Source organism: Emydura macquarii, unplaced genomic scaffold (assembly GCF_026122565.2).
Source record: "Emydura macquarii macquarii isolate MOO-44397 ecotype Brisbane River unplaced genomic scaffold, CSIRO-AGI_Emac_v2 contig_71, whole genome shotgun sequence".
Taxonomy (NCBI): Eukaryota; Metazoa; Chordata; order Testudines; family Chelidae; genus Emydura; species Emydura macquarii.
In genome coordinates, this window is record NW_027130208.1 from 9,390,139 (window position 1) to 9,417,799 (window position 27,661).

Sequence of the window (27,661 nt, forward strand, 5' to 3'; positions counted from 1 at the left end):
TATATTTAATTTTTAATGCATAAAACACCTATTCGATTTTCTGCCATTCTGCTCTCTTGACATTAATCATTATTTGTTCCCCTTTTCCTTATTACTAGCAAATGCACATAAACAATATTTTGTGCATTGTGAGTGTGAAGACCATTAGAAACTTTTGACTTCCAGGTCATAACTTTTGAATTACATATTGCACTACCTTCAACTCCTACCAGGCTAGGAGTTCAAGACAGCTAACTCAGTAACACAAAAACATATCTTCCAGTTCTGTGGTGTTTAATTTCACTATTTTTATTAATTTAAAAATAAGCAAAAATGTACACTCTCATATATACTTATATGACGTAGTCAGGGTAAAAGTTAGTAAAAAAAATTCCAGCAGGGTCTGAATGCTTATTTTACGCATTAGACCTTGAGCCTGCAAATATTTATTCACTTAAGCTCAATGGGACTACTCAAGTGAGTGTTTGCAGGACCAGGAGATTCTCTTGTGTATTTTCAAAGGTTTCTCCACATTTCTCAGTTAAACAGTTAATGAGACACAGTGAAGATATATTTACCAGAGATACTAGGACTGAAAAGAACTTGCTATTTTGTTTCTTTTTAAAAGGTTATATTTCTCCAGTGAGGATACTTGTAAAAAGTCAAAGATTGCGTGACAGAATAAGGAACAGTGGGATCAATATTTGAACACTTGTGTTTTTTTCATTGTTCCTGTATGTCCATCTGTAAGCAGCACTGGTATCAATTCCAGTGTTGATAACTGCCCAGGCATCAGCTACAGAGTAAGGTAAAGTTCATAAAAAATGTCAACTAGTAAAATGTTATGTGACCAGGAGATATTCACTTTAGTTAAGTAACGTAAGATTTAGTAATTCCTCCAAAAAGCTCACTTCTGTTGGATCATACATAAGAAGTGAGTTGATACACAGTTTTTATAAAAAATTAAAACTTAGGCCCCAATCCTTCAAATCACTCAGAACCCTGCGCCCACACATAACCACAATAAAGTCAGGGGAAGGAGTATTGCCTATGCTCAGTCAGTTTCAAGCCATTAATGTAACCATCAAGGTGTGCACATCCCTTAAGTGAAATAAAAACATGATTAACATACTGTTATTTCCCTTACAAGCGCCATGTCTAAATTTGGAGTTTGGAACCACACTATTATCTGAATCAATGTTTGTTTATTATACTATGAAGAAAAGGCATGTCTGAAATGTATTTTCTTAATGTCCTGACTGGTATTAGAAAATGTTAAAGCTACCAACTAGTGGTATATATAAAAACATTTAATGTCTACACTGAACTAGATATAGAGTTTTCCCATGTGTAATACAGATGAAAGTCAGGATGTGACAAATAACTCTTCATCGTTCAACCTGTTTTACAAGAGACACTAGTGAAGATCAGAACTGTTTTTCATGTTTATTTTTAAAAGGAACGCCATATCAAAACCCTAGAGCATGCTATGAGTAATAGCAGTAATCAAATGGATACCTATTTGCCAAAATAGTCTAGGCTATTTACCATAAAACAAACAAAACTTAAATGGCTCAAACACATATATAGATGATCTGTAGCATCTGAACTGCATTGTCACTGTTCAATTTAGATCGTAAACACTATGGCCCAGGGACAATTTCTTCTTCTGTACAGCACTGCAGGTGCTCAAGAATTAGCAATACCAGAGCAATAACAGACTATTTCAAGAAACTTGGTGAGCTCCTACTCCTTTAAAAATTCATTCCTGATCTTATTAAGTGTCCGCATTACAAAGAAGTTTTGTTTTTATTACTGTCTGTCCTTCACTTCATGTTCTAATCTGTTGTGCTGTGAGCTGTTGTGCACATGTTATGCAGCTGCCACAAGCATGGCAACATTTCAGCAATGGCTGCATACAGTTTGAACATTAGTTTGTAAAGCCCTGGGGGATGGAAGGTGCTAATGAAATCCAAGTTGTTGTGAGAAATTGTATTAGTTTCAGGCCACAGCTGACTAATAGGAAGCAGCTTTTTATTTATGGCTCCTGGGCTCATTCTCTGGTTACAACCCAGTTCTGCAGGACCAGAAGCCAATCTCACATGATAAAGCTTGGGTAAAGGTGGGTGAGAGAGAGGGGGGCTTTCAGGATTTCATTCAGAGGTGGGGTTAGAGCAGTGAAGGTGAACCCCACAGGAAGGGGGTGAAGAGACCAAGCCTTGACTACAAGGTGAGGCAGTCAGAAGTGGGGGCAGGCCTCAAACTTGGACTCTAAGCTGGGGGGCTTAGCTGAGGGGTGGCAGGCTTTGAGTTTGGACTGAGGCAGTCAGGAGCAGGGGGGTGAGTGGGCTGGGGCAGTTAGGAGCAGCGGGGGCTTCGACTTTAGGCTGGAAAAGGGTTCCCCCCACACACACACTCGGCCCCGTGTATTTGGGGAGGGGTTAGTTAGCTGGTCACCCACCCTCTGAGTCACACAGCAGCTGAGCCCTGGGCCTGAGGGTCTGGCAGCGCCCTGCTCGGGACAGGGGGGTTCGTGGAGGGTCCCTAGGCCGGCTGGGGAGGGGGGTCTCGTGGGGGCCTGGCGGGGAGTTCCTGGGCGGGGGAGGGGTCAGGCAGAGGGTCGTTAGGCCCAGGCGGGTTTTGTGGGGGCCTGGAGGGGGAGTAGCGTGATCGATCCCCAGGCCCGAGGGAGGGAGGGGGGGGTCGGCTGGAGGGTCCGTGGGGCTGAGGAGGGGTCTCTCGGGGTCCTGGCAGGTGGTCAGGCAGAGGGCCTGGGTGGGGGGGGGCGGTCAGGCGGTTCGAGAGGGGGAGGGGTCGGGGGGCTGAGGCGGAGGGCCTCCGGGCCGGAGGTCAGGGGGAGGGTCCCCGGTTCGAGTGGGGGGGGGGTCGGGCGGAGGATCCCCGGTTCGAGTGGGGGAGGGTCCCAGGGGGGGGGTCAGGCGGAGGGTCCCCGGGGGGTCGAGTGGGGGGAGGGTCCCCGGCCCGGGCCGCAGCCCCGCACTCACTTGTCCAGCCAGAAGGTCCAGGGCGAGTGCAGCGGGATCCCGCCCGGCTCGGGCTCCAGGCTGTGCAGCTGCTGGTGGTTGATGGGCAGCGGGTCCTCGTCGCCCTCCTCCTCGGCCGGCGGCTGCGGGGCCTCCGGGCCCGGCCGGCTCTCGGGGGCGCTCAGCGCCATCGCCCAGCGCTTCCTCCCGCCGGCGGAGCCTGTCAGCGCCTCGCCTCCCCCACTCCCTCCCCCCCGTCCTCCCCCGGCGCCAGCCTGCAACCCCTGCGCCGGCCAGCAGGGGGCGCCGCGCCGGCAGGGACACACGTACGTGTGTGTGGGGGGGGGGGGGTAGAGGGAAGGAGCTAGCCTTAGCCCTGTGTGACCCCTCTAAGGGGAGAGGGGTGGCTCAGACACCCAGAGAAGGGGAAGGGGGCAGACCCAGTCAAAGGAGGGCAAGGGGGGGAGGACACCCGGACAGAGGGACACAGACAGATAGCTATTCTTATAGGATTTGTAAAGACATCACCTCCCCCATTAATATTAGCGGCAGTGATGGAGGCACACTTCCATGGACGTAGCTGTGTCTACACGGGGGTTACGGCAGCGTGACTACGTCAATAGGGTGTGTTTTTTCACACCCCAGATTGTAGCTATGCCAATATCATTTAAGTGTAGACCAAAGCGTAGGCTCCTAAACCCCTTAGATTTTGCAAGGCTGAGCAGAGCAGTGCCTAAACACCTTTAAAAATCTGGACTTTAAGGCCTAATCCTGCAAATATCCTGGGTAAAAAAATGCATGTTTAGTCCCATTGAGCGAAATGGGATTGCTCATGTGTAGCTGCAGGATAAAAGCACAAGACGACCACATACAGGCACTGGGAGGGATACAAATCTTTAGTTAAATGTTTTTTTTTTATTCTCTACCTTTTTGACCATCCTATTTAACTGACTGTATATACCTTTGTCTATAGAACATTGTTCCTTATATTTCAGAATGGACCTGTGCTAGAACCTTACTCGAATAAAAATAATTTATTTATAAATTAAGGTCACCCAATAGGACTACTCATAGTAAAGTTAAGCAGGTGCATAAGTAATAGTAGGATTGGAGACTACAAATCATATAGGATTCTTTGAAGGCATATTTAATGGACAGAATAATTTCATATATATCTCATCCTAAAAGATCAATAAAACCATGCTCCTTTTAAAAAATGAATCCATCAGTAAGGTCACCCATAAAAAACAGGATGTACATTAACAAGAAACAAAAAGTTAATGATTATACTGTGCAGATGGAAACTGCTAACTGCTTTGTCAAATCAAACAAGATCTGGAAAACTAAATAAGAGATAAAGCAACCAATTTACTCTTTAAATAGAAAGCAGAAGGTAAGGAGCATTTGGAATAGTTTGGATTCCTGTATTCACTGATATGCCAGCTGTGAACTCTCCTTTTATTTTGGTGGTGAACACCAAAAATAGAAATCTTGCAAAAATATCACAATATGGACCTGTATCCAGCCATGTGGTTGTTTTTTTCTCAGAAGCAGTAGAGATGAGGAAGGGGCCAATGTCTTTTGACCTAGAAGGACCATGTCTAGGCCCTGTGACTGCAGTAGTTCAAGCTCCATGCCTATTCAATTCTTGGTACCCTTTGCAGAGATTCCCAACAAAAGTGTCAATCAGTGCCACTAGATATGGTGATTTCAAAAAAAAGGAGGAAAGAGGATCCAGGGAACTACAGACCGGTCAGCCTCATTTCAAACCCTGGAAAAATCATGGAGCAGGTCCTTAAGGAATCCATTTTAAGGCACTTGGAAGAGAGGAAGGTGATCAGGAACAGTCAACAGGGATTCACCAAGGGAAAGTCATGCCTGACCAACCTGATTGCTTTCTATGATGAGGTGACTGGCTCTGTGGATGTAGGGAAGGTGGTGGATGTGATATACATTGACTTTAGCAAAGCTTTTGATACTGTCTCTCACAGTATTCTTATCAGCAAGTTAAAGAAGTATGGGTTGGATGAATGGACTATAAAATGGATAGAGAACTGGCTAGAGCATAGGGCTCAACGAGTAGTGATCAATGGCTCCATGTCTAGCTGGCAACCGGTCACAAGCAGAGTGCCCCAGGGGTCGGTCCTGGGGCCGGTTTTGTTCAACATCTTCATTAATGATCTGGAGGATGGGGTAGATTGCACCCTCAGCAAGTTTGCAGATGACACTAAGCTGGGGGGAGTGGTAGATACACTGGAAGGTAGGCATAGGATACAGAATGATCTAAACAAACTGGAGGATTGGGCCAAAAGTAATCTAATGAGGTTCAACAAAGAAAAGTGCAGAGTCCTCCACTTAGGAAGGAAGAATCCCATGCACAGCTATAGACTGGGGACCGACGAGCTGGGCAGCAGCTCTGCAGAAAAGGACCTGGGGGTAATGGTGGATAAAAAGCTGGATATGAGTCAGCAGTGTGCCCTGGTTGTCAAGAAGGCTAATAGCATATTGGGCTGCATTAGGAGGGGCATTGCCAGCAGGTCACGGGAAGTGATTATTCCCCTCTATTTGGCATTGGTGAGGCCGCATTTAGAATATTGTGTCCAGTTTTGGGCCCCCCACTACAAAAAGGATGTGGACAAGTTGGAGAGAGTCCAGTGGAGGGCAACAAAAATGATTAGGGGCTGGAGCACAGGACTTATGAGGAGAGACTGAGGGAACTGGGCTGGTTTAGTCTGCAAAAGAGAAGAATGAGGGGGGATTTGATAGCGGCCTTTAACTACCTGAAAGGGGGTTCCAGGGGCTAGGCTGTTCTTGGTGGTGTCAGATGACAGAACAAGGAGCAACGGTCTCAAGTTGCAGGGTGGGAGGTCTAGGTTGGACATTAGGAAAAACTTTTTCACTAGGAGGGTGGTGAAGCACTGGAATGGGTTACCTAGAGAGGTGGTGGAATCTCCATCTTTAGAGGTTTTTAAGCTGAGGCTTGACAAAGCCCTGGCTGGAATGATATAGCTGAGGTTAGTCCTGCTTTGAGCAGGGGGTTGGACTAGATGACCTCCTGAGGTCCCTTCCAACTCTAATATTCTATGATTTTCTCATATGCATGGCTGCTAACCCAGAAACGAGGCTGAGATCACAGTTCATTTCACAAAACTGCTAAAAATCCAGCAGATTACTAGCTATTACTGGCTTTTGTACACCATCAACTTGGACCAGATTGAAACCAGTGATGTCATCAAGGTGAAAAGCTCCATATTCCATTGCCACTAAAATACCCAGGCTGCACACCTTATTTCTCAATTTTAAAAGAAATTGCTGTTAACATGAAATCTGTAAGTAACAGTACACAAAAAAACCCCAAAATAGAGAGAACCAAGTCATACTGATGCAGCGCTTGTCTACGTGGGGATGCCATTACAAAATAAGCTAAACTTGAATTTAAAGAGTAACAGCTATTCTGCTACAACTTTCCCTGTGGATACTCTTATTCTTTTTGTGTCTTTTTGTGGTTTAACTTAATCCACTTTGAAATTACAAAAAGACACTCTTAGTGCAGAAGAAGAGCAGCTACAAGGGGAGTTCGTGCAGAATGGCTATTTTCCTATGTAGACAAGCCCTTGGCCATTTTTCCAAATAAGAAGTGTACAATCTAAATTCATCCCTAATTTACAACAGTGCAAACTAGGACTGCCAGTGACAGAAAGTCTACAATAGGGCACAGAGGATACCGTGAGTGCTGGGAATCCCATATAAGAGAGTGAATCTGGCTGGAGGGATGATGGCAGCCAGATGATCCACTGAATTAGTGAATCCTTTATCTATGGGGCTTGTATGGAGCCTCCGGCTCAGACAGAAACTAAAGCCATCTTCCTGGGTTGAATCAAACAAGGATAAATAAATACATCAGAAGGAGGGAGAAGAATTATTTAAGTTCAGCGCCAATGCGGACACAAGAACAAATGGATATAAACTGGCCATAAGGAAGTTTAAACTTGAAATTAGACATAAGTTTCTAACCTCGATCAGAGGAGTGACCTTCTGGAACAGCCTTCCAAGGGAAGCAGTAGAGGCAAAACTGAGCTTGATAAATGTATGGAAGGGATGGTATGATGGGACAACCTAATTTGGCAATTAACTGATCTTTGACTACTAAAGGTAAATATAGCCAATGGCCTGTGATGGGATGTTTGATGTGGTGGGTTCTGAGTTACTACAGAGAATTTTCTTGAGTGTCTGGCTGGGGAGTCTTGCCCACTTGCTTAGGGTTTAGCTGATCACCATATTTGGGGCTGGGAAGGAATTTTCCCCCAGGGCAGATTGGCAGAAGCCCTGGGGGGTTTTTCGCCATCCTCTATAGCATGGGTCACTTGCTGGTGGATTCTCTGTATCTTGAAATCTTTAAACTATGATCTGAGGACTTCAGCAACTCAGTCAAAGTTAGAGATTTATTACAAGGGTGGGTAGGTGGCGTTCTGTGGCCTGTGTTGTGCAGGAAGTCAGACTGGATAATCATATTGGTCCCTTCTGACCTTAAAGTCTAAGAACAACTATGAAACACTACCTTTTCCCTACAGCCCTAGGATGAATCCTCTGTGCATCACATCCTTTCACTAGCAGGCTTGAATTCAGACCAATGAGGAAAAATCTAGCGAAATAATAATTGAAACATTTAATGATTTTTAAAGGATTCTTGTTTAAATGCTTGTCATACACTTGAAAGATTTTTCTTTAAAGGGATACACACTGATAAAAGTCATCCTCTGCCATCTCCTTTTACAAAGTAAATACTGGTCTGTACTGGAAACTTCTGCTTTTTGTATCTATAAAGCCAGTAAAGAATTTGATAACTTTCAAGCCATGATCAAACTGAGGAGATAAGAGTATGCCATAATCTCTGTTCTCTTAACTGACAGTTAAAAAGAAAATGGCTGGGAGTGGAGCATATAGTACTATCACATATTGCAGGTGATGGATTTGGAGCTGCTCTGTAGTTATTTATGAATATTGTATGTTGCCCTAGCGCAGAGTATTTTTTGTATGATTATTTTATGTTAATTCAACAGAAGTCTGTCTGGAAAAAACAGGTAGGAAAGAAAATGGTTCAGGAGAAGTCACCTCTCAGCAAACATTTAGGAGTTGTGAAGGGACAAAGACAGAGATATTACCTTTGATTAATTTTGCTTCATCGCCAATCAAATTACAAAACTGATTTGGACCGGGGCAAGAAAACGTCTATGAACACAAGACAAAAGCATTTGCCAATTTAAAAAGTAACCTTCTGTCAAGAGAGAGATGTTAGAGGGAAACTGGACTGAGATACCAGGACCCACTAGGGTCCCTGAAGAAGTTTAAACTGCTTAGGTCACCATCGGCAGATGGTAAGCCATAGACATGCATAGACAGTTTTTCTCTAATGCTTTCTTCCTACTGCTAAAACAAACAATACTTTGATTTTAAGAGGGCTGCCTTGATCACTGTACATGACTGTTCACAGACTCCCAAAGGGAAGAACCAGAGATGTGAAACCAGTCAGACCTGCTGGATAAGCACAGCTGATAAAACAGGCTACTGTAGCCCAGGGCTGAGATGAAGAGTGAGAGAACTGCAAAATTCCATCCTGGGATAAATAAAAGCACAAGGCCTGGCACCCAAGGAGTCAAAGAGCCCAGGGAGGCAACAGAGGTGCAGCTAGCTCTGAAACTGTAGCGGTGTGCCTCCAGCATCACTTTCCAGCATCTAATTTGAGTTCTTGCACCTCTCTGCCATAGCAGAGCCTCAACCAGTCTCATGTTGGGGCAGTGATTACAGAGACAGGGCTGGAGTAGGCGCTTTGGAAGCATCAGGAAGAAGTTATGAATACTGCCTTAAAAACTGGGGTGGGGGTGACAGGTGATTTACATTTAGGGCCTACGATTACAGTCTGTGTCTTATTGAGTCTTATTGACTTCAGTAGGAGTTTTACAAATGCAAGATCTGGTTCTTATTTGCAAAGAGACACGCCCATCACAGGAAGTATTAAATATAAACATCTATTTTAATCTTAAATGATGGTTGTTTAGAATGGGGCATTCAGACATTTTCATGAGTAGGCCATATCTTAAAATAGATTGTTTGGTGGAATCCTTTCCCCTACTATTTGTGACTGCTAAAATCCCCTCCACTCCCATTTGCTGTTAATTCAACTCAAACAAAAAAGGCCACGTTATTGTAATGCAGGACTATATTGAAATCATGGTTGGTAAAAACAGGAGATGTGGAATCAGAAATTAATGACCCAGAAATTAACTAAATTAATAAGAAATTAATACTGGTGTCAGATATTAGGCCTAACTGGTGGACAAAATAATGAGGGGATGGGGCTATTCCACCCATCACTCCTTTTTTGGCTCTTTAAAGAAAGAGACTTTGGGGTGGAGAGGAGGGGGAGGATATGGAAGAACAGTTAAAGGCTACACAGAAGCAAGCTTCACCATCATGGCTGCCACCACTTGGGATCCCAGGCCTCCGTCATCCTAATCTTGAGAGATGTCCTGGCCAGACCATGCCAGAGAGAGGGACTGAGATGGCATTGCCACCCCTACCAGCTCCTCCTGAATCCCAACACCCCCTGAGATGAAATGGAATTGGACTTTAACAGCAGCAGCAACAGCTCCATCTTACCTCAGCTGATTTCTTCTCTTACCCAAAAGAACAGTTATTACATCTAAAAGGCAGTCAAACAAGGGAGTTTTTCCTTTTAAGACTCTCCCAGAGAAAGGGTACAAAAACTGTTGTTAAAATAAAAGCTGTATATCACATTTCACACGCTGTGACTGTTTTTTCCAGCTTTTCTTTATCTTTAATTAAAAATTAAAAGACTTTTTAATGGTGTATTAGCCATGGTCCTTAGCAGGCTGAGGTCGCTGTATACCAAACCCTGGATCTCGTTTAACACTGTTTACTGCTGGACAGTGACTGGGATATGTTAACACCTTTGGTCTTTTTATCCCGTCTAAGTTAATACAAAAGATCACACCTCCATTCTAAGCAAACTTGGGATCTTCTGTCACCAGTGGCCTGGTCCAAAGCCCACTGAAGTCAACAGACACTTCCAGTGACTTCAGTCAGACTTGGATCAGGCCCCAAGTTCCATGGATTCTTTTGCTATTACTAATTGATTCTGGTATCCTTGGCTCACAGAATGGGCTAGCAGCCATGAAAGCTAATTTCTGCTGGATCAAAACTTAATGTTACAGTCACTTAGTACTGAATCATTAACTGCAACAGTGCTGTGGGTTAAGAGGCATTGTCAGAAATAAAAGACTTGCAGATGGTAGCTGGAAAGAGTGACAAGCAAACCATCCAAAAGCCAAAGAAACGTTGAGAATAAAATAACAGCGTCCTTTAATCCATTATATTTACCTCTAAAAGGTTAAAGGAAATGCTTTAAAGGCCTAAAAATGTATATTATATCGAACTGCACTGTTTTTGGCAAGAGATCTGCCATCTAGGAAAGATTTCATATCAGCAAAGCTGCTAAGCAGACGTTGCCATGGAAACAGAATGTATTCAAATGATATGAGCAGTGAAATACTCTATTTAATGTGTTCTTCATCTGCTGCAAACAGGGAACATGATAGAGCTAAAATCCATTACGTAACTTTATTTTGTTAAAAACAAATGGGCTCCCCCTTATTTTTGATACAAAGCATGGACCCAGTCCTGCATACTGCAGTGTTTCCTATTGGCATATCCAACCAGAGGTGCTCAGAGTTATAGCTGCAGTGCAACCTTAGCTATGGCATTTCCTGACTTTTGAGTACCTAGCCGGGCATCCTAAATGTAGTATTTAGTTTGGAATTGGAGTTTTCTCCCGAGGAGAAACTAAGAATGGTCAGAGCTGGGCTCCTTTTTGCCAAATCTGTGAAGTGCATAGTACTCATCTCTAAGCTTTTCATCCTCTAAATCTCTTGGCGCATTACAAAGCAAACAGCGACCTTCTCTAATCCCATTGCCTCTTCAGTACATTTTTCACTGAAGAGCATTTTTGAAAAAAAGGTAGCAAGAACTTTTTTTAAAAAATAGTGGGAAAGAAATTATACATATTTAGAACACAGGAAAGGGACTGAATTGATTTTGTTCAAAAATTTAAAAAAAAAAAGCATCTTTGGGGAGGACAGCAAGCTTGGAAAATTTCAGTTTGGAGGGAAAAAAACTGACCCAAACTGAGCTTGCAATGAAAACCGTTATGGAGTTTTTACTATCGCAAAATTGCTGCCGCTTCTATTATAATTGCAAAGAAAATTGCATATACTGTTACACTATGAAATCATTAACATGCAGCACCTGGATTACAAAAGATAATGCATTGGAGAGGGTTCAGTGGAAAATGTCTTAAGTGATCACCCAAGGGAGCAGGAAATTCTGGTTGCCTGATATAAGTTGATCTTCAAATAAAAGGTCAAAAAATTGAAACTTTGCCCAGCAGTTTGATACTGAAGGTGTTAAATAAATGAACACAATGTAAAATGGTCAGTAGAATGTATATGGTATTTCATGATCTCAGTTATGACAACTGGCTGAAAGGTTCCTTTCTTCTGGGGCAGAGGAGCCTGTTTTTCTTTTTGGACTTTCTTCATAGTTTTGCTCATGAGGCAAGACCTAAGGTGAAAGCTATAGAAGGCCAAACTGCCTACATTGATTGAAAAAGACACTGCAGCCAAAGAAGAGGTCAGAAGAGTAACCATACAGACATCTGGGGTTCTGAACAGGCTGGCTTTTTCAGGCCAGCATCCTAATTTGATATGTTACAGTAGATGGGAAGAAGGTATTATCTACTTTATGACTCACAACTGGTAGAAAAATATATTTTGATCTAAAACTATCCTGTATCCTTTTGGAACAATAATGATAATGACCATTCTTTCCTGTTCTATATCACCTTTGGTTCAAGGATCTCAACATGATGTACAATGTATTAAGCCTCAATTCCTATACCAGATTGGAAGGTTACTATTAAGGGCATAGACAGTGCTTCTATAGCATTCTCCTAAGCAAGATGCTTCAGAATTACCTTGGGAATCTGCAACTGGAAGGGGTAGGGGTGGGGGGATTGAGAATATAACAGGGGAAAATACCTTCCCCTCCATAGCCCAATGGAAAACATTATGGAAAAAATCTGGGCTTGATCCCAAACCCACTGAGGTTAAGCTAAAGGCTCCCATTGACTTCAATGGGCACTAGATCAGATCCTTCATCCTCCTGTGACCTGCTCTACTGACGTTCGGGCAACACAGTTTCAACAAAGCACAAGAATCTAGGCCTCAGAGTTTGAGCTTGGTATGGAACCTAGATCTCCTGACTCTACTTTCACCACTAGACCATTAATTCCCCCTTAGAGAACACCTCTGCTCCCACTGTCATAAGGCATTGGATCAGGCCATGACACACACAAAAGAACAAACATGAAGCAGGATAGGAGTTTCCGATGCATAAATGCAAAGAAAGAAAATATAATCAGAATAGAGCCTGAAAACCAGGATTGGATGTATAAAGAAAAAGACCCTCCAAACATCTTTCCTTTGTCTCATGTCAGCAAGAAATATCTGTAACATGCTTCACTTATCATATGCATTTTTCCCAAATATGTATTCATTATTTGGTTACTACTGTCCTCCAAAGATTTGACTTTTTTGTTTTGTTTTGAGAAATGCTATTGGCACTGCATCTAACAGCTACTTTATGCTAAGACATCAGCTCAGATGGAAATCTTTTTATGTTGTGTATATTATGGTTCATAGCTGAAGGGAGCAATATATAGAAGAGACATCTTACACACTGGGCAAAACATTTCAATCGGTGTACTACAGTCAACTTGACCTGGGAATTGCAAAGTCTGGGAGCAGCAAACATAATTTAAATAGTGAAGAATTAACAAGATTCCACAAGAGAGAGAATATAAAAAAGAAAAGAAAAGATGGTAACTCTCTTTTCATCTTTTGCAGATTATGCATTAGAATCTGTTTTATGATTCAGCCAACAATCTTCTATGCCAAAGTCAGCAACGTCCATCCCCAAGGCTGCATCAGTACTTTAGGAAAGCAAAGCCATGGACCTCTATGTAAGTTAGCCCCTAGAGGGAGAATAGCTTCATGAATGTAACTGACACACGCAGATTTTTTTTAAAAAATGGATAAATTGTAAATTGGGGAAACGCCACTGAAATCTTATTGTAAATGAGATCAGAAACAGGCCCATAGCCTCCTAATAAATATTAAAGCTCCTATTAATATATTGTTTGTACATGAGGTTAGAATGAATCTGTTAAAATAAAAAAAATCCGAATGGTTGTTAGTATCATGGCAACAGACTCCATGAAAACTTGGGTCGTAAAGTGATCCTGTTTCACCAATATAGTAGTGCTTTATTTCCCGCTTGTTTGAAATAATTTTTTTGACTCTCAATTAGGGATGCAAAAGGTTAACCGTTTAAACGGTAATCAGCTGTTTCAACGTTTTAAACAGCTGATTACTGTTTAAACTGGGAGGCGGAGGGGAGCGGCAGCTGGGCTCGGCTCCCAGTGAACAGCGCGGAGCCCAGGCGGAGAGGCAAGGCGCAACTGGGCTTGGCTCCCGGCAGGTGGGGATGAGCTGTAGCTGTGCTTGACTCAGCTCAGCTCCCCGCAAGGGAGAGCTGCCCAGCATGTGCGTGCCCCCCGCCCCCAGTGTTTGACCGTTTAAACGTTCTATTTTTAGAACGTTTAAACAGATTTTAAATTAAACTAATTTTTACATCCCAATTCTCAATTCTATCAACAGCCAGATAAAAGGTATGCAAGTGTTTCTCTTATTATAGACATGGATTTGGCATGTCAACCCGGATAAAATGGAGCATTGCATGCTAGGACTCAGTCTTACTCTTATTTTCTTTGATGGGAGCAGGATCACACCTTGGGTGCCTTACAGAACTTGATGAGCCAAGTTTTGATCATAGGACTCACTTTAGCTACCCGAACGTACAGCATGGGGGAAATTCATCCCAGGCTAGATGTCCATTTCCACCACTTAAGCCCTTAAAACATGAGTCTTAAATGGGTGTTAAATGGCATCTCACTAGAGGGATGGATTTTACTGATTGTGCATAATTGATCCTTCCCGCCATAGACTTTTTAAATCTAACTACAACATTTAAAGGGCAAACAAACAAAAAAAACATCATAAATCTCCAGGTCCATTCCCACAGCACTCACTCACAAGAGAAATGCCATTTTCTCACATGAGTAAAGACTGCAGGATTAATACATAAGACTCTCAACTATTAAAAATAATATTCTGGAAGATTGAAGTACCCTGTTTTCTACAGCACTACACAAGCTCCCTTTCCTTATTTCCCATGTGTTTGCAAATTTTATGTTGGATGTTTTAAGGCGCTTTCTCCCTCATTCCGATACAGCTCTGGGTCATCATGAAGTAGAGTTTTTGTTCCGAACACTCTTGTCCAATTGAACCTAGTTGGAAAGAATGTGAGAACCAAAAATAAGAATAAAAATCCTCAATACACAAGGGGTTAAAACATGGCCAGAAGAACAAAGAAAGCAATCCATTATGTCTGACAACCCAAACGGGCATCTGGAAGTTCTGGGGCATTTTGACATTTAAACTCAACTCAAATTTTGGTTACAGTATTCACGGATCTCCAGTGCATGTCACAGCTTTCCTGTCAGTTTCCAGCTGACATTGGAAATTCTACTTACTTCAGTAAGTCAGTAAGACCTCTTACCGGAGAGCTGGAGAGAGAGAGAGAGCTATTAAAATAATAGATTCTCTTTCATTAGACTGTCTTAAAAGTTAAAATAATAATATAGCATGATAAAAATGTTTTAAAAGCTTTAGTTAGTAGGCCACAAAAGCTCAGTACAGACCTATGAACACTCATAAAAATGAGATACCCTTTTTCTGCACTATTTCCATAGCATAATTTTTTTAAAAAGAGATAATGTTGGAGTTTAAATAGAAAAAGTGCTGGATAGCTTACTTAACCCCCAAGATTCTTACCATAGACACAGTCCTGAGCAAGATACATCATCCCAGTTGTCACCTTGGGAGGCACTGTAGCTCAGAGAGACATCTCTGAGCCCCAGTTCTTTCCTTAATTCCTCTTTTCTCCCCAGGGTATACCAGCCCATCCTAGCAACCTGACTTAGGTCTTGTCTAAACACAGAAATTGCACCCATTTAACTTAAGTCAATTTAGTTAAACTGGTGTGGCTGTTGTACGTGTACTCTCTTACATTCATTTAAATCTTGTATCAGTTTAGCTTGTGCCTGTAAATGTACCCATATCTAACCCCACCCCATCTATTTGCTCGACTCAAGGTCTGAATAGCCTGTCCAATGAAGCAAAGGATGTACCGGGGGTAGAGGGCAGTGGCTTGCTTTACTTAGGCACACAGGCCAAGTGAGACTCTAAATCCAGCTTCTTCACAGCTATCATTCATAAATCACCTGAAACCTAATATACAAAGGATAGTATAACAGTAACATCAGATTTCAGGTATTATTTGTTGAAAGTTAAATAAATAATCTTATAACATGAGAGTGAATGAGAGGTGTAACAATTTTGAATAAGTACAAATAAATCATATCTCAATGTCACCCCTTTGATGGTTTAAAATAAAAATAGTAAAGTTTTAACTTTAAATAAAGTTTCAAAATGCTTACTGAATTCTGGAATTAATAGTAACATGCAAATTAATGCTAGTAAGTTATAAAGAAGAAATACTTTCAGACAACATAGTTGTTAGTAGGAATTATTAAGCTATTATCTAAACAATTACGTTGTAAAACTCTTACCTGACCACTTTCTGTATCACTGGAAAAACAAAATTTATCAGCACACCAAAAGCACTATATAAATATATTTAAGCAATTATTATTAGATGGACTCATACCTGAGCAACAGGTGTGGTTAAAGATGCTTATTTGTGATATATCCCATCATAACCTAGCAACAACATATGATTCCATTATTACTGCTATCATGCCAAGTAATTCAATTAGGAGATCAAATCTAGAGGTATTCTATGGAGGGCAACTTCAAAATTTAAAAGACACATGAAGTCAAGCTATTACACATGAAGTCAAGCTATTGCAAAACAACTTCCATTCTAACCTGATTTCATACCACATGCTCAGAACATACCAAAACAACCCTTTTTCTCTGAAACCTTCCATGCTTTGTCCCTGCTTAGCAGTGGCTTTGTTTTTGTGGAAAGCTTGAGCAAAATCTTTTAAGCCATTTAAAAAAAAATAATTTTTAAAAAGCCTTTTCCACATGATAAAATAACTGTGCCCACTTGCTTTTCACAGCACACTCTCAAAGATTTCGGTTACTCAAACTTGCTTTCTACTTCTGTTTTAATCAATCAGAGTTTTATCATTTACTTCAATGTTAACAGGCTCAGCCCAGGGTCTCTAAATAGACCTTTCTGTAGAGAGAACACATCTTGCTAAATCTGTATACAAGAAAGATTTAACCATAAAGTTATGAATGGGGAAGAGTACATGACACACAAAGCTATACACTAAAAGACAAATGCCCCCTCAGCCTCCCAACAGGCATGGAGGGCCCTGAATGCGGGGGCCTCAAAGGGTCCTACTACACCAAGGGCAGAATGCAGGGAGCCCATTAAGGGGGTCTGAACCTCCTTCATGCTATGCAACACAGCTCCACAAGGGCTTATAGGCTAGCACTCTGTCCCAGGGGCCAGGTTTGGTGAGCATGACCATAGTAGGACTAGCAGTAGATCAGCAATTCCTTATTTGCATTGCTGAGGGGTGGGGACAAGAATTCCCTCCCTCTCAGCCCCCTAATTTCACAGCCTGTGTATTCAGCTCCGTGGAGAGGTGTCATCCAGCCCTTAAAGAACGATGCAACACATGCAGACAATTAATAGCACATCTATTTACCCACAAGATTTTATAACCTCAGCTGCTGAAGCAGGGGATTTTGAGGCTGAAAGGCAAAATAGCTTCACAGCCAGGGGCAGGTGGAGCTTCTAAGTGCAGCAAGCTGCTTATCTCTGGACTAAAGAGCTTAAGCACCTCTGTATCCCCACAAGCTCATTAACTGCAGAATAAGGAGCTGAGACATTAGATACACAGGCAGAATAGCAGTGATTCAAGATCACGACTGACAAAGCCTGTGGGTTTGTCAGTTTGAGGGAGCCAGAGCACGCTGTTCAAGGAATTGAAGAGCTTCAGCTCTTCCCTTTTGTTGGACATTATAAACACTCGGATAGTATCTTCACGCTGCTCCAGCACAATGACCACCAGCTGAGATGTTCAAGCAGTCCTTAATAGCCAGCTCCACTAGCATACGAGCACCTTGCTAAAACCCAAACTCAGATCTTTCACCACTGACCAGAGAGGGTGACAGCCACCTCCTTTATAGCCAGGATGAGTCAATGATCTGCACCTGCCATAATGAGCCAGGTTCAATTAGCTTTTCCTTGCAGGCTTCCAACACCTGTTTAATAGAGCAGGTCAGCATTAAGATCTAGACACTGGTTCAGTCAGATACAGGGCCTGAGTTGTCACTGCCTTGCATAGTGATTAGTCATTTACACATGTGCAAGCAGGGTGTAAACTGCTACCAAATCAGATAAGCTGTACCCAAAAGAGAGGGTAACATGGCAAAGTGGATCGAGGCAGGAAAAAAACTTGCATGCACACAGAAGTTTCCTTAAAGATTTTCATATAATTATTTTTTGCAACTTTCTCAACACGTGTCCAGCAGGGTCTGGAACAGCAGCCAAAAGCTCAGATAGAAAGACTTGATGATGATGCCGTTTCCTGTCTTGCCACTGCTGTGTCCTCTGTCACCAAGGAACTGGTCCACAAAAGCTCAGTTTCTAAAGAATAGTACGTTATCAACAGTGCAGAATGTCAACCTTAAAAAAGACAGCAATAGAACTGAATGCCAAGTGCCTATTCTTTCCCCCTCCTTTTCTTCCCTCACCACTGAGTGAGCTCTTAAAAGGCTAACAACTGTTGTAGGGAATGCGCGTGCTAAAGAACTTTTAGTAAGTGGCATGCATGGGGCACTTGCGGTCATGGTACCTGTGGCTGGTTATTTCCAGTCAAAATAATCTTCTGTTCAATTATGGAGAAGAATAGAGAAGCCAAGCCTGACCCACAATCACACGGGGAAAATGCAAGTAACTGTTCTAGTTCAAAACATCCAGCTTACCGAGGAGGAGGATTAATGTCAGTGTGGAGCTATGCTTTCTTTTTTTCTTCAACAGCTACAGGCACATAGTAGTTAGAGATGGAATAGATCCATTAAGTCAGAGTCCATTTTCCTCTCAGGACAGAATATACTCCCCAACTATGGAACACATCAAGGATTAAACGATCAGGGATAACCCCTTCAAAAATCTGAGAGCTAGCTGTCAAATACCTCTGGACCATATGCACGTTTAGTGGCTGGGTGGAAGGTTGTTGTGCTGGATTCATTAATACTCAGTCATTCTCCATTATCTCAGAGACCCTGGGGAAGGACATCCTGGTCAGGTCTAACTTGCATGTTTTGCATTACTGTGGCAATACTCCTATGAACAGAGACAAGCCAAAAATGTTTAAATCTAGTTTTAATGATGGCAAAGCTTTCCTGTGCAAATCTAATCCACTGTCATGGCAGTCCTGAATAGTCCATCTCTGTGACCTGGCAGCTGGAACTCCTGAAAGTGGAGTTGGAAAGGAGCTGTTTTGCTTTAAATCACCGTTTTATTCTGTACTCATTGTTAACTTCTTTGGGCACCATTGCAGTGTGTGATATAGGCTACAGTGGGTGAGCATGGTGGCTGTGCAACCCACTTACATCAGGTAATGTTATAAATTCCGTACATTATTTTCATGGTAATTCGCAATATTACTTTAATGATGTGTCACTTTCTGTTTTCCAGTTGTTGCAAAGGATTATTCCTTGGGGAATCTCCCCATAGGGCTACCTCATTATCCTCATTTAAAATCCCTCCTTAAAACTCTTCTTTACCATCATGCCTCCAAAAAATTGACAATGGTTAGGGTGTCTTTGCACTGATACCACTGCCTATCATGCTGACCAACACTAAGTACATAAGAACAGCCATACTGGGTCAGACCAATGGTCCATCTAGCCCAGTATCCTGTCTTCTGACAGTGGCCAATGCCAGGTGCTTGAGAGGGAACAACCAGAACAGGTAATCATCAAGGGATCCATCCCGTTGCCCATTCCCAGCTTCTGGCAAACAGAGGCTAGGGACACTTCAGAGCATGGTTTTGCATCTCTGCTCATCCTGGCTTATAGCCATGGATGGAACTAGCCTCCATGAACTTATTTAGTTCTTTTTTGAATCCTGTTATAGTGTTGGCCTTCACAACACCTCCTGGCAAAGAGTTCCACAGGTTGACTGTGCAGTCTTATGTGAAGAAATATTTCCTTTTGTTTGTTTTAAACCCGCTACCTATTAATTTCATTTGGTGACCTCTAGTTCTTGAGTTATGAGAAGGAGTAAATAACACTTCCTTATTTACTTTCTCCACACCAGTCATGATTTTATAGACCTCTATCATAACCCCCCCTTAGTCGTCTCTTTTCCAAGCTGGAAAGTCCCAGTCTTATTAATCTCTCCTCATATGGAAGCTGTTCCATATCCTTCATAATTTTTGTTGCCTTTTTTGTACCTTTTCCAATTATAATATATCTTTTTTGAGATGGAGCAACCATATCTGCACTCAGTATTCAAAATGTAGGCGTACCATGGATTTATATAGAGGCAATATGATAGTTTATGTCTTATTATCTATCCCTTTCCTAATGATGCCCAATATTCCATTAGCTTTTTTGACTGCCGCTGCACATTGAGTAGATGTTTTCAGAGAACTGTCCACAATGACTCCAAGATCTCTTTCTTGAGAGACAACAGCTACTTGAAACCCCATCATTTTATATGTATAGTTGGGATTATGTTTTCTAATGTGTATTATTTTGCATTTATCAACATTGAATTTCATCTGCCATTTTGTTGTTCAGCCACCCAGTTTTGTGAGATCCTTGTAACTCTTCGCAGTCTTCTTTGGACTTAACTATCTCGAGTAGTTTTGTATCATCTTCAAATTTTGCAACCTCACTGTTTACCCCTTTTTCCAGATCATTTATGAATATGTTCAACAGTACTGCTCCTGGTACAGACCCCTGTGGGACACCACTATTTACCTCTCTCCATTCTGAAAACTGATCATTTATTCCCACCCTTTAAGTTTCCTATCTTTTAACCAGTTACTGATCCAGGAGAGGACTTTCCCTCTTATCCCATGACCACTTACTTTGCTTATGAGCCTTTGGTGAGGGACCTTGTCAAAGGCTTTCTGACAATCAAAATACACTATATCCACTGGATCACCTTTGTCCACATGCTTGTTGACTCCCTCAAAGAATTATATTAGATTGGTGAGGCATGATTTCCCTGTACAGAAACCGTATTGACTCTCCCCCAACAAATTGTGTTCATCTGTGTGTCTGATAATTCTATTCTTTACTGTAACCAATTTGCCTGGTACTGAAATTAGGTTTACTAGATTGTAAAAATGCTCTCACATTAGCTATACTCCAGTCATCCAGAAACTGATTTCAATGATAGGTTACATACCACAAACATAACGCTGTCTCATTGTTTCCTTTTACTCCCCCATCTAATCTGTATTCATCTGTTGTCTCTTATCTTATACTTAGATTGTACATTTCTTGGGGCAGTGACTACTTTTTTGTTCTGTGTTTATACAGCAGAGCCCTGGTCTATGAATAAAGATCCTATAATCTGAATCCTACCTATAATCTATAATGCTGACAGTGTCCCATGCATTTGCTCTTTCTGAACAGTATTTGATGGAGGTATTCTTTCAGTGAGCCCCTTTTGCATGCTCCTCCAGCTGCCCAATTATTTGTATTTTGGTAGTGTCTGAGAGCACTGGATAACTTTTCCAGTAAAGTTAGCCAGGGTTCCTAGGTACAACAGTAATACCAATTATTATAATCTCTGAAGTAATCCAGAAAAGAAGAGGAAAGTATTTGGGACACGGGCTAAGGATCAAGCCAGAGCCCCTGCCAGCCTGGGAGGACACAGCTGTGTGCTGCCCGTTACTCCCGATGAGACGTAAATTTTCAGGGCCAGATTCTGTGCTGTGCCTGCTGAACGGCCGAGCACAGAAAGCAAAACCCAGGGGAAGAGGAGACAAAGGTGCTTTTTAAGTCCCGATGGCTGCTGTGATTCACACCAGCCCCACCAACAAGTGGCGCTGCAGCCCAGAATCCCCCTACTGCTCAGTGCTACAGCCATGCTCTCTCTGACCCCCAATCCACACTGATGTAGGGACTCATGCCAGAGAATTCTCTCCCAGTTCTTTCTGGCCCCTTTGCTGCCCATATACACTGCTGGAGTGGGGTATAGAGGTGAGGGCCAGAATCTCCCCCTCCATTTTACCCACCCAATTCCTTCTCTGTTTCTCCCCTACCCACCACCTGCTTTGCTCCAATAGCACTGAGCACTGTGCAGACTCTGCACAGCAGTGACCCCCATAGGCATCTGTTTGGAAGCCGATGTAAATTACAGCAGCCATCAGGGCTGCTCTAATATTTCAGCCCCTGCAGCAGCCAGGCTAAAATGGCTTAAAAGCCACCTTTGCCTCCTCTTCCCCTGAGCTCAGCCTTCTCCACATTGCCTGTCAACTGGTGTGGTTCAGAATCTGGCCTTGGGAATTTACATCTTGTCCTGAGTAAGAGCTGTGTCATCCCAGGAGCAGCACAGGGAAGGAATTGTTCCTCTGAGAACCGTAATTCCTTTCCTGCCTCCTTCTTGCTGTGGAGGAGAGGGGATAGCAGGTGTGCAGTTACCCACTTACTCTTTGACCCTGAATCCAAGATTCAAGTAGCTTGCATAGACATCAGCGGTTCTAACGCCCTCTTACTCCCCTGCATAGCCCTGTAGCTGCACTTGGAAAAACGTTTTGTTTCTCTCCTGGCAGCCTACATTTTGCTGTGCCAGAGTCCATTAGTTTAGTCCTTTGTGGTACTGTGGGCAATTAGGATATCAAGTGCCTTAGCTCCCTCCTGGAAGGTACTGCTGCAAACCTTGGAGCCAAGGAAGGCAGGACTATTCAAGCTGTAAAGGACACACTGCATGCCACACACTCAAGTAACTGCCTGCTGTACAAATGTAAGAAATGCCCTGAAAATTGCACAGAACACTGAATGACCCATAGGCATAGTAAAACTTCTGTGCAAATGAGGAAACCTAGCAGCTGAAAACAGCTTGGATGTATCGGTAGTAAGCAGACTTAATTATCTGCATTTTGCTATCAGGGTCTGTCTGCTTCCCTGATGATAGCAATATATAAAACTAAAAAACCAGAACAAAGCCAGGGATCAACAAAATCTATGTGATGAATTAGAATAAATTGCCCTGGGCAATTCGTTGGGTGAGTCTGATCTTAGTGACACCAAATGGTGTGAGTTCAATGGAATGAATCCAAACGTACTATGGTGTAACTGAGCTCAGAATGTGATCCTTTGACACCAAACCCAATGGTAAAATTCTGAAATTAGGCAGAAAGTTCTATTCAAATAGATTCTGTCTAGCCCAATATCGTAATTTTCTTGAGCTGGTATGAAGGACTAATTATTTGATGTGGAATCCACTTTGACAGCCTGAAGAAGAAATCATACTGGATAAAACTGAACTGATTCCTATAATTCATTTGCACTTTCGGGAAGTCTTTGACAAAGGCCCTCACCCGAGGCTATTAAGAAAACTACGTAATATTATAATTATTTATATTACAGTTGCACCTATAGGCCCCAACCGAGAACAGGTCTTCACTGTGCTAGGTGGGAGAGGAAACAGAAGCACAGAGACTTGCTCCACACTGGCTAGCTCTACACTGGCTCCCCAAGGGTGTTGTGTACTCTAGCCAAACTAATACCCATATTATACCAACTGCCACCAACAGTTCAGTTGCACCAGCGTACATGCTAGTTTAGACAGATCTAAGGTGTGTCCACCACCTTGTCACAAAAAACTTTCTGTGGCTATTCTGAGCTGGTGCCTAGCCCCAAGGTTGCTGTAACTTAAGCCTGGAGCTGGGCAGGTCCCTAGACATGAAAACAGGGAGCACCTATGTGTTTTAAAGCCACGTTTGTCCACCATCCCCATCCTTTTGTTCTTTAGGGCCTCCCCCCCCCATCTTTCAAAGAACACTGGAGCTGTATTTCTGAATTCTCTCCCATTACTAGGGAACAGCCTTTATTTTGTATCCACATTTACCTGTTTTGTCACACAAACCATCTGTAAATCTCACTCATTATTACTATCTAATAAATAATGATGGGCCCAATTCTGTCAGCCTTACTCATGTAGAGTTGTAATTACTGTTACTAGTTCCACTGAAATCAAGGGACTACCCCAGGTACAACTCCGTGTGTGTAAAGCTGGCAAAATCTAACAACAATATTTTGCGTGGACATACTTTCATCTGAAATGGGCTTTTTATAAACTATATGTACATTAGGGATCACTTCACCCCTCTCTGACATGCAGCTACCTCTGGGGTGGAACCTGGAGGCTATTAACAACGCACAGCTGTTAAGACAAAAAGAAATGAATTTCCCTACAAGCGTGGGAACTGAGATAGGCAGTGTCTCCGCTGGCATTTGGCCAGGAAAGTGGCGTTAATATCTGTACACAGATGTTTCATTTCAAATGTTATTTATTTTGGGCCACATTTTGACATTCCGACCCATATTTATTAGTACCCTACTCTTTGCCTCGCCCCAGAGAAATCAATGGGCCTACATGAGGATGATCGGGTTGTGCAATCCAGACTTGCAGTTATTTAATTGTATTCGTATGCACTCTTTTAAGGTTACAAATTATTTCTGCCAGGAAGAGGTGAAAGCGAAGCTCCGGAAGGCTTTAGTTGTCATATGAAACAAACGGATCCCACGCTCTTTTACATTTCAGGAGCTGCTTCTTTTCCACAGCATCCCTCACTGGGGGTCTTCTTCTGTCCCCGCCTTTGGATGGTGGCAGAGGCAGGCGCTCATTAGTAACCCATGAGGATGACGATCCCCTGGGGGGAGGGGAAAGTAAAATCCATGCTGATGTGAGGACAGTCTCTGAATTTAAGCCTGGCTGTGTGTGTCTGTCTGTCCATCCCTCGTGGGGGGAGGGGGGATACTTCTCCCCCTGCTCTGGCCCCAAATATTTGTCGACTGCTAGGGATAAAAACCTATTCTCTGGCAGGGAGGGGCACAGACGTGTCCGAGCCCAGCAGCCACTCACTCCCCGACTCGGCTGCCCCAGTGGATGAGGGCAACTAAAGAGACCGACTGGGCCGCTTCCAGCCCCTCCTCGAGGCCTGGCCCCCCCCGCCCCCGCTCGCTCTCCTCACAGAGGCGAGGGCGCCCCCTGCCTTTCCCGGGGCTCCTTCTCTTCCGCGCAGGCTCCGCGGCCCCCGCCTCGGCTGCAGCTGAGCCCCCCCCCCCCCCACCGGAGCTAGCGGCCCGGCCCCTCCCCTGCCTGCTTGGCGCGAGGAGGCGGCGGCGGCCGGGCTGGGCGCGGGCCGGCGATTCGAAGCAGCGCCGCGGAGGGGCCGCGCGAGCCGAGCAAGCGGCGGGCGGGCGGGCAGGCGGCGCCACGCCGCAGGATGCTGCCGCCGGAGCCCCCCCGCCCCCGGCGAGGCTAGGAGGAGGCGCTCCAGGTTGCATGTCCCCCGCCGAGGCGCCGGCCCGCGGCTGCAGGAGGGAGCTGAGCGCCGGGCGCCGCAGGGGCCGGGCCAGCGGCGGGCGAGCCAGGCGGAGGAGAGGCAGGGAGGAGCAGCCGCCGCAGCAGCAGGATGCCGGGATGGGGGCGCCGCCGCCCCCCGCCGCCGCCGCACACGCACCGCCCAGCCCGGAGCCGCCGCCGCCGCCTGGCCCCCGCATGAGGCAGCGGAGCTTCCCCAGCGCCGGCCCCGAGCGCGCAGAGGGAACCGGAGCCGGAGCCGGCGGGGAGAGGTGACGGGGGCGGGGAGTGGGGGGGCGGCATGGATGGAGGCGACGCCTGGCCCCGGCAGCCGCCTGCGTCCTGGGGAGGGGGCCGCCGCGAGGAGGGAGGCGAGGCGCTGAGCGCTGGGCGAGCAGCCGCCCGCCCCGGCCCCAGCGTGTGAGGGAAGCCGAGCGGCGGCGGAGGAGAAGGAGAAGCGCCCGCCCCACCCGACCGATGGCGAACGCCAGCGAGCTGGGCAGCAGCAGCAGCCCCCACCTGCCCAGCCCCGGCGGCCCGCTCAGCGCCTCCGGCCTCAAGCTGGCCACGCTGGGCTTGATCCTGTGCGTCAGCCTAGCCGGCAACGCGCTCTTCGCCTGGCTGATCCTGAAGGAGCGGCACCTGCACCGCGCCCCCTACTACCTGCTGCTGGACCTCTGCCTGGCCGACGCGCTGCGCTCGCTGGCCTGCTTCCCCTTCGTCATGCTGTCGGTGCGCAGCGGGGCGGGGGCCTGGCCCCACGGGCCGCTCAGCTGCAAGGTGCTGGCCTTCCTGGCCGTCCTCTTCTGCTTCCACGCCGCCTTCCTGCTCTTCTGCGTGGGGGTGACCCGCTACATGGCCATCGCCCACCACCGCTTCTACGCCAAGCGCATGACGGGCTGGACCTGCCTGGCCGTGGTCTGCATGGTCTGGACCCTGGCCATGGCCATGGCCTTCCCGCCCGTCTTCGACGTGGGCACCTACAAGTTCATCCGGGAGGAGGAGCAGTGCATCTTCGAGCACCGCTACGTCAAGGCCAACGACACCCTGGGCTTCATGCTCATGCTGGCCACCGTCATCGCCGCCACCCACCTGGTCTACGTCAAGCTCCTCTTCTTCATCCACGGCCACCGCAAGATGAAGCCGGCCCAGCTGGTCCCGGCCATCAGCCAGAACTGGACCTTCCACGGGCCTGGAGCCACCGGCCAAGCCGCTGCCAACTGGACGGCTGGCTTTGGTAGGGGCCCCACCCCACCCACCCTGGTGGGCATCAGGCAGGCCACCCACAGCCAGATCAAGAGGCTGCTGGTGCTGGAGGAGTTCAAGATGGAGAAGAGGATCTGCAAGATGTTCTACATGATCACCCTGCTCTTCCTGCTGCTCTGGTCCCCCTACATTGTGGCCTGCTACCTGCGGGTCTTCATCAAAGCCAGCACCATCCCCCAGGTCTACCTGACGGCTTCGGTCTGGATGACATTCGCCCAGGCTGGAGTCAACCCCATCCTGTGCTTCATCTTCAACAAGGAGCTCAGGGTCTGCTTCAGAGCCCGTTTCCCCTGCTGCCAAAACATGCAGAGCACCCAGGGCACCATCCTTTGTGATCTCAAGAGCTTTGGGATGTAGGGTGGCTTTTCTTTTAATGGAAAAATAGATCATTTCCCATATTTCTGCATATGCACTCAAGAGAATGGTGTCTGAGGAAATTCAAATCACCACCCAGTCCCCAAACTCTAGGCTGTAAGCAGCTATTTCATTTATTTTTCTATACTCTGCATATGCTATCTTCAAAACATAAGAGATTGCTGCCTGTGGGGCCACTTACATGAACAAAACACCCCAAATCTTAGGCTGTAAGAAGCATTTTTATTTCTTTGTCTTTGTGTGGTTTTTAAAAAACAAAACAGGGCTCCAAGTTCTTGGTCTTGCTTCTAACCTTTGTAGGTGTGTTTGCACCTGATCTGGATAAAAGGCCTATGGTAGTTTTATCTCCTATTCCTGTCTGTTTTGATAAAGGCTTAATTTTATTCAAGATTTGATAAAGGCCAACACAAAATTTTATACTAAAGTTATTTTTGATGACCTCGAGGTGTTGTTTTATTGTTTGTTTTGAAGTCAAGAAGAAAAAGAGGAAGTTCCTAATGTGTTCAGAAGTCAGTTTTTATAGGGAGCTGTTGGGTTGACATTCTCAAGTGATTTTAAGTATTGAAAGCAGTGATGTAACTTTTGCCTGAAATGCAAACACAGTGTAGAACTAATTTCAATTTTCTTGTTGCACTACTCATTTGGTAATATTGCAGAATTCTTTGTGAAATGTGATTTTAAAATTAATATCAACTTTAAAAATGATCAATTATAGCAGTTTTTAAACTAGATTGGATTCATATTTTACTGACTATGTAGGAAGTTATCTACAAAACTGGGTCATACTTGTACATTTTGACTGTTTCCTTTAATAAAATACTGAAAAACTTTATGAAATGGTTTCAGAATGGCAGAACAGTACTTTCGGACATAACTTGTGTGCATACAAAATTGCATGTCTCTTATGTCTGAGTATAATTCACACTTTAGGAGATCATGAAGAAGCACTGAATTCTCATTTGCAGTTCAAATTATAGATATTTATACCCATAAAAATGACTAAAGCATTTTTAAAAAGACAAGTTCAGGATGGGTGACAGGTTTAAATAGCACAATTCTTTTTCTGTCTGCCAAAACTAATTTCCATGTAGAAAATTGCTCTTCTGTTAATGCAGGGAAGATTCTGGATAATTATGAATCACTAATTTTAGTAGACAAAGGAATTTAACAGGGTTGCTTGGTTTAACATTGTGCTCATCTATAGGTAACACTTATCAGGGAGGTTATTTTGAATTATTAATGAGCTAGGCATTTTTATAATTATT

At 44.4% G+C, this 27,661-nt stretch overlaps 2 protein-coding genes across 6 annotated transcripts in view; one reads left to right on the forward strand and one right to left on the reverse strand.

Annotated features, from left to right (window-relative positions):
• Positions 1-14,678, reverse strand: part of EIF4E3 (eukaryotic translation initiation factor 4E family member 3) — a 62,449-nt gene extending 47,771 nt beyond the window's left edge. For 4 of the 5 annotated variants that reach the window (XM_067542409.1, XM_067542400.1, XM_067542427.1 and 1 more), the window contains exon 1: positions 2,985-3,180. In XM_067542409.1, the coding sequence (XP_067398510.1) occupies positions 2,985-3,154 (170 nt within the window). In that variant the 5' untranslated portion in view covers positions 3,155-3,180. Of the gene's footprint in view, positions 1-2,984; positions 3,181-14,603 lie in introns of those variants that run through there. The other variant, XM_067542435.1, reaches the window with a different exon arrangement.
• Positions 14,679-24,803: 10,125 nt separating this feature from the next.
• On the forward strand, positions 24,804-27,233 carry GPR27 (G protein-coupled receptor 27). Its single transcript, XM_067540214.1, has one exon. The coding sequence runs from the start codon at positions 25,233-25,235 to the stop codon at positions 26,376-26,378; it is 1,146 nt and encodes a 381-aa protein (XP_067396315.1). The 5' UTR covers positions 24,804-25,232; the 3' UTR covers positions 26,379-27,233.
• Positions 27,234-27,661: the final 428 nt, after the last annotated feature.

Coding starts and splice junctions, on each gene's coding strand:
- GPR27 (XM_067540214.1), top strand. CDS start 25,233: ATGGCGAACGCCAGCGAGCTGGGCAGCAGCAGCAGCCCCCACCTGCCC.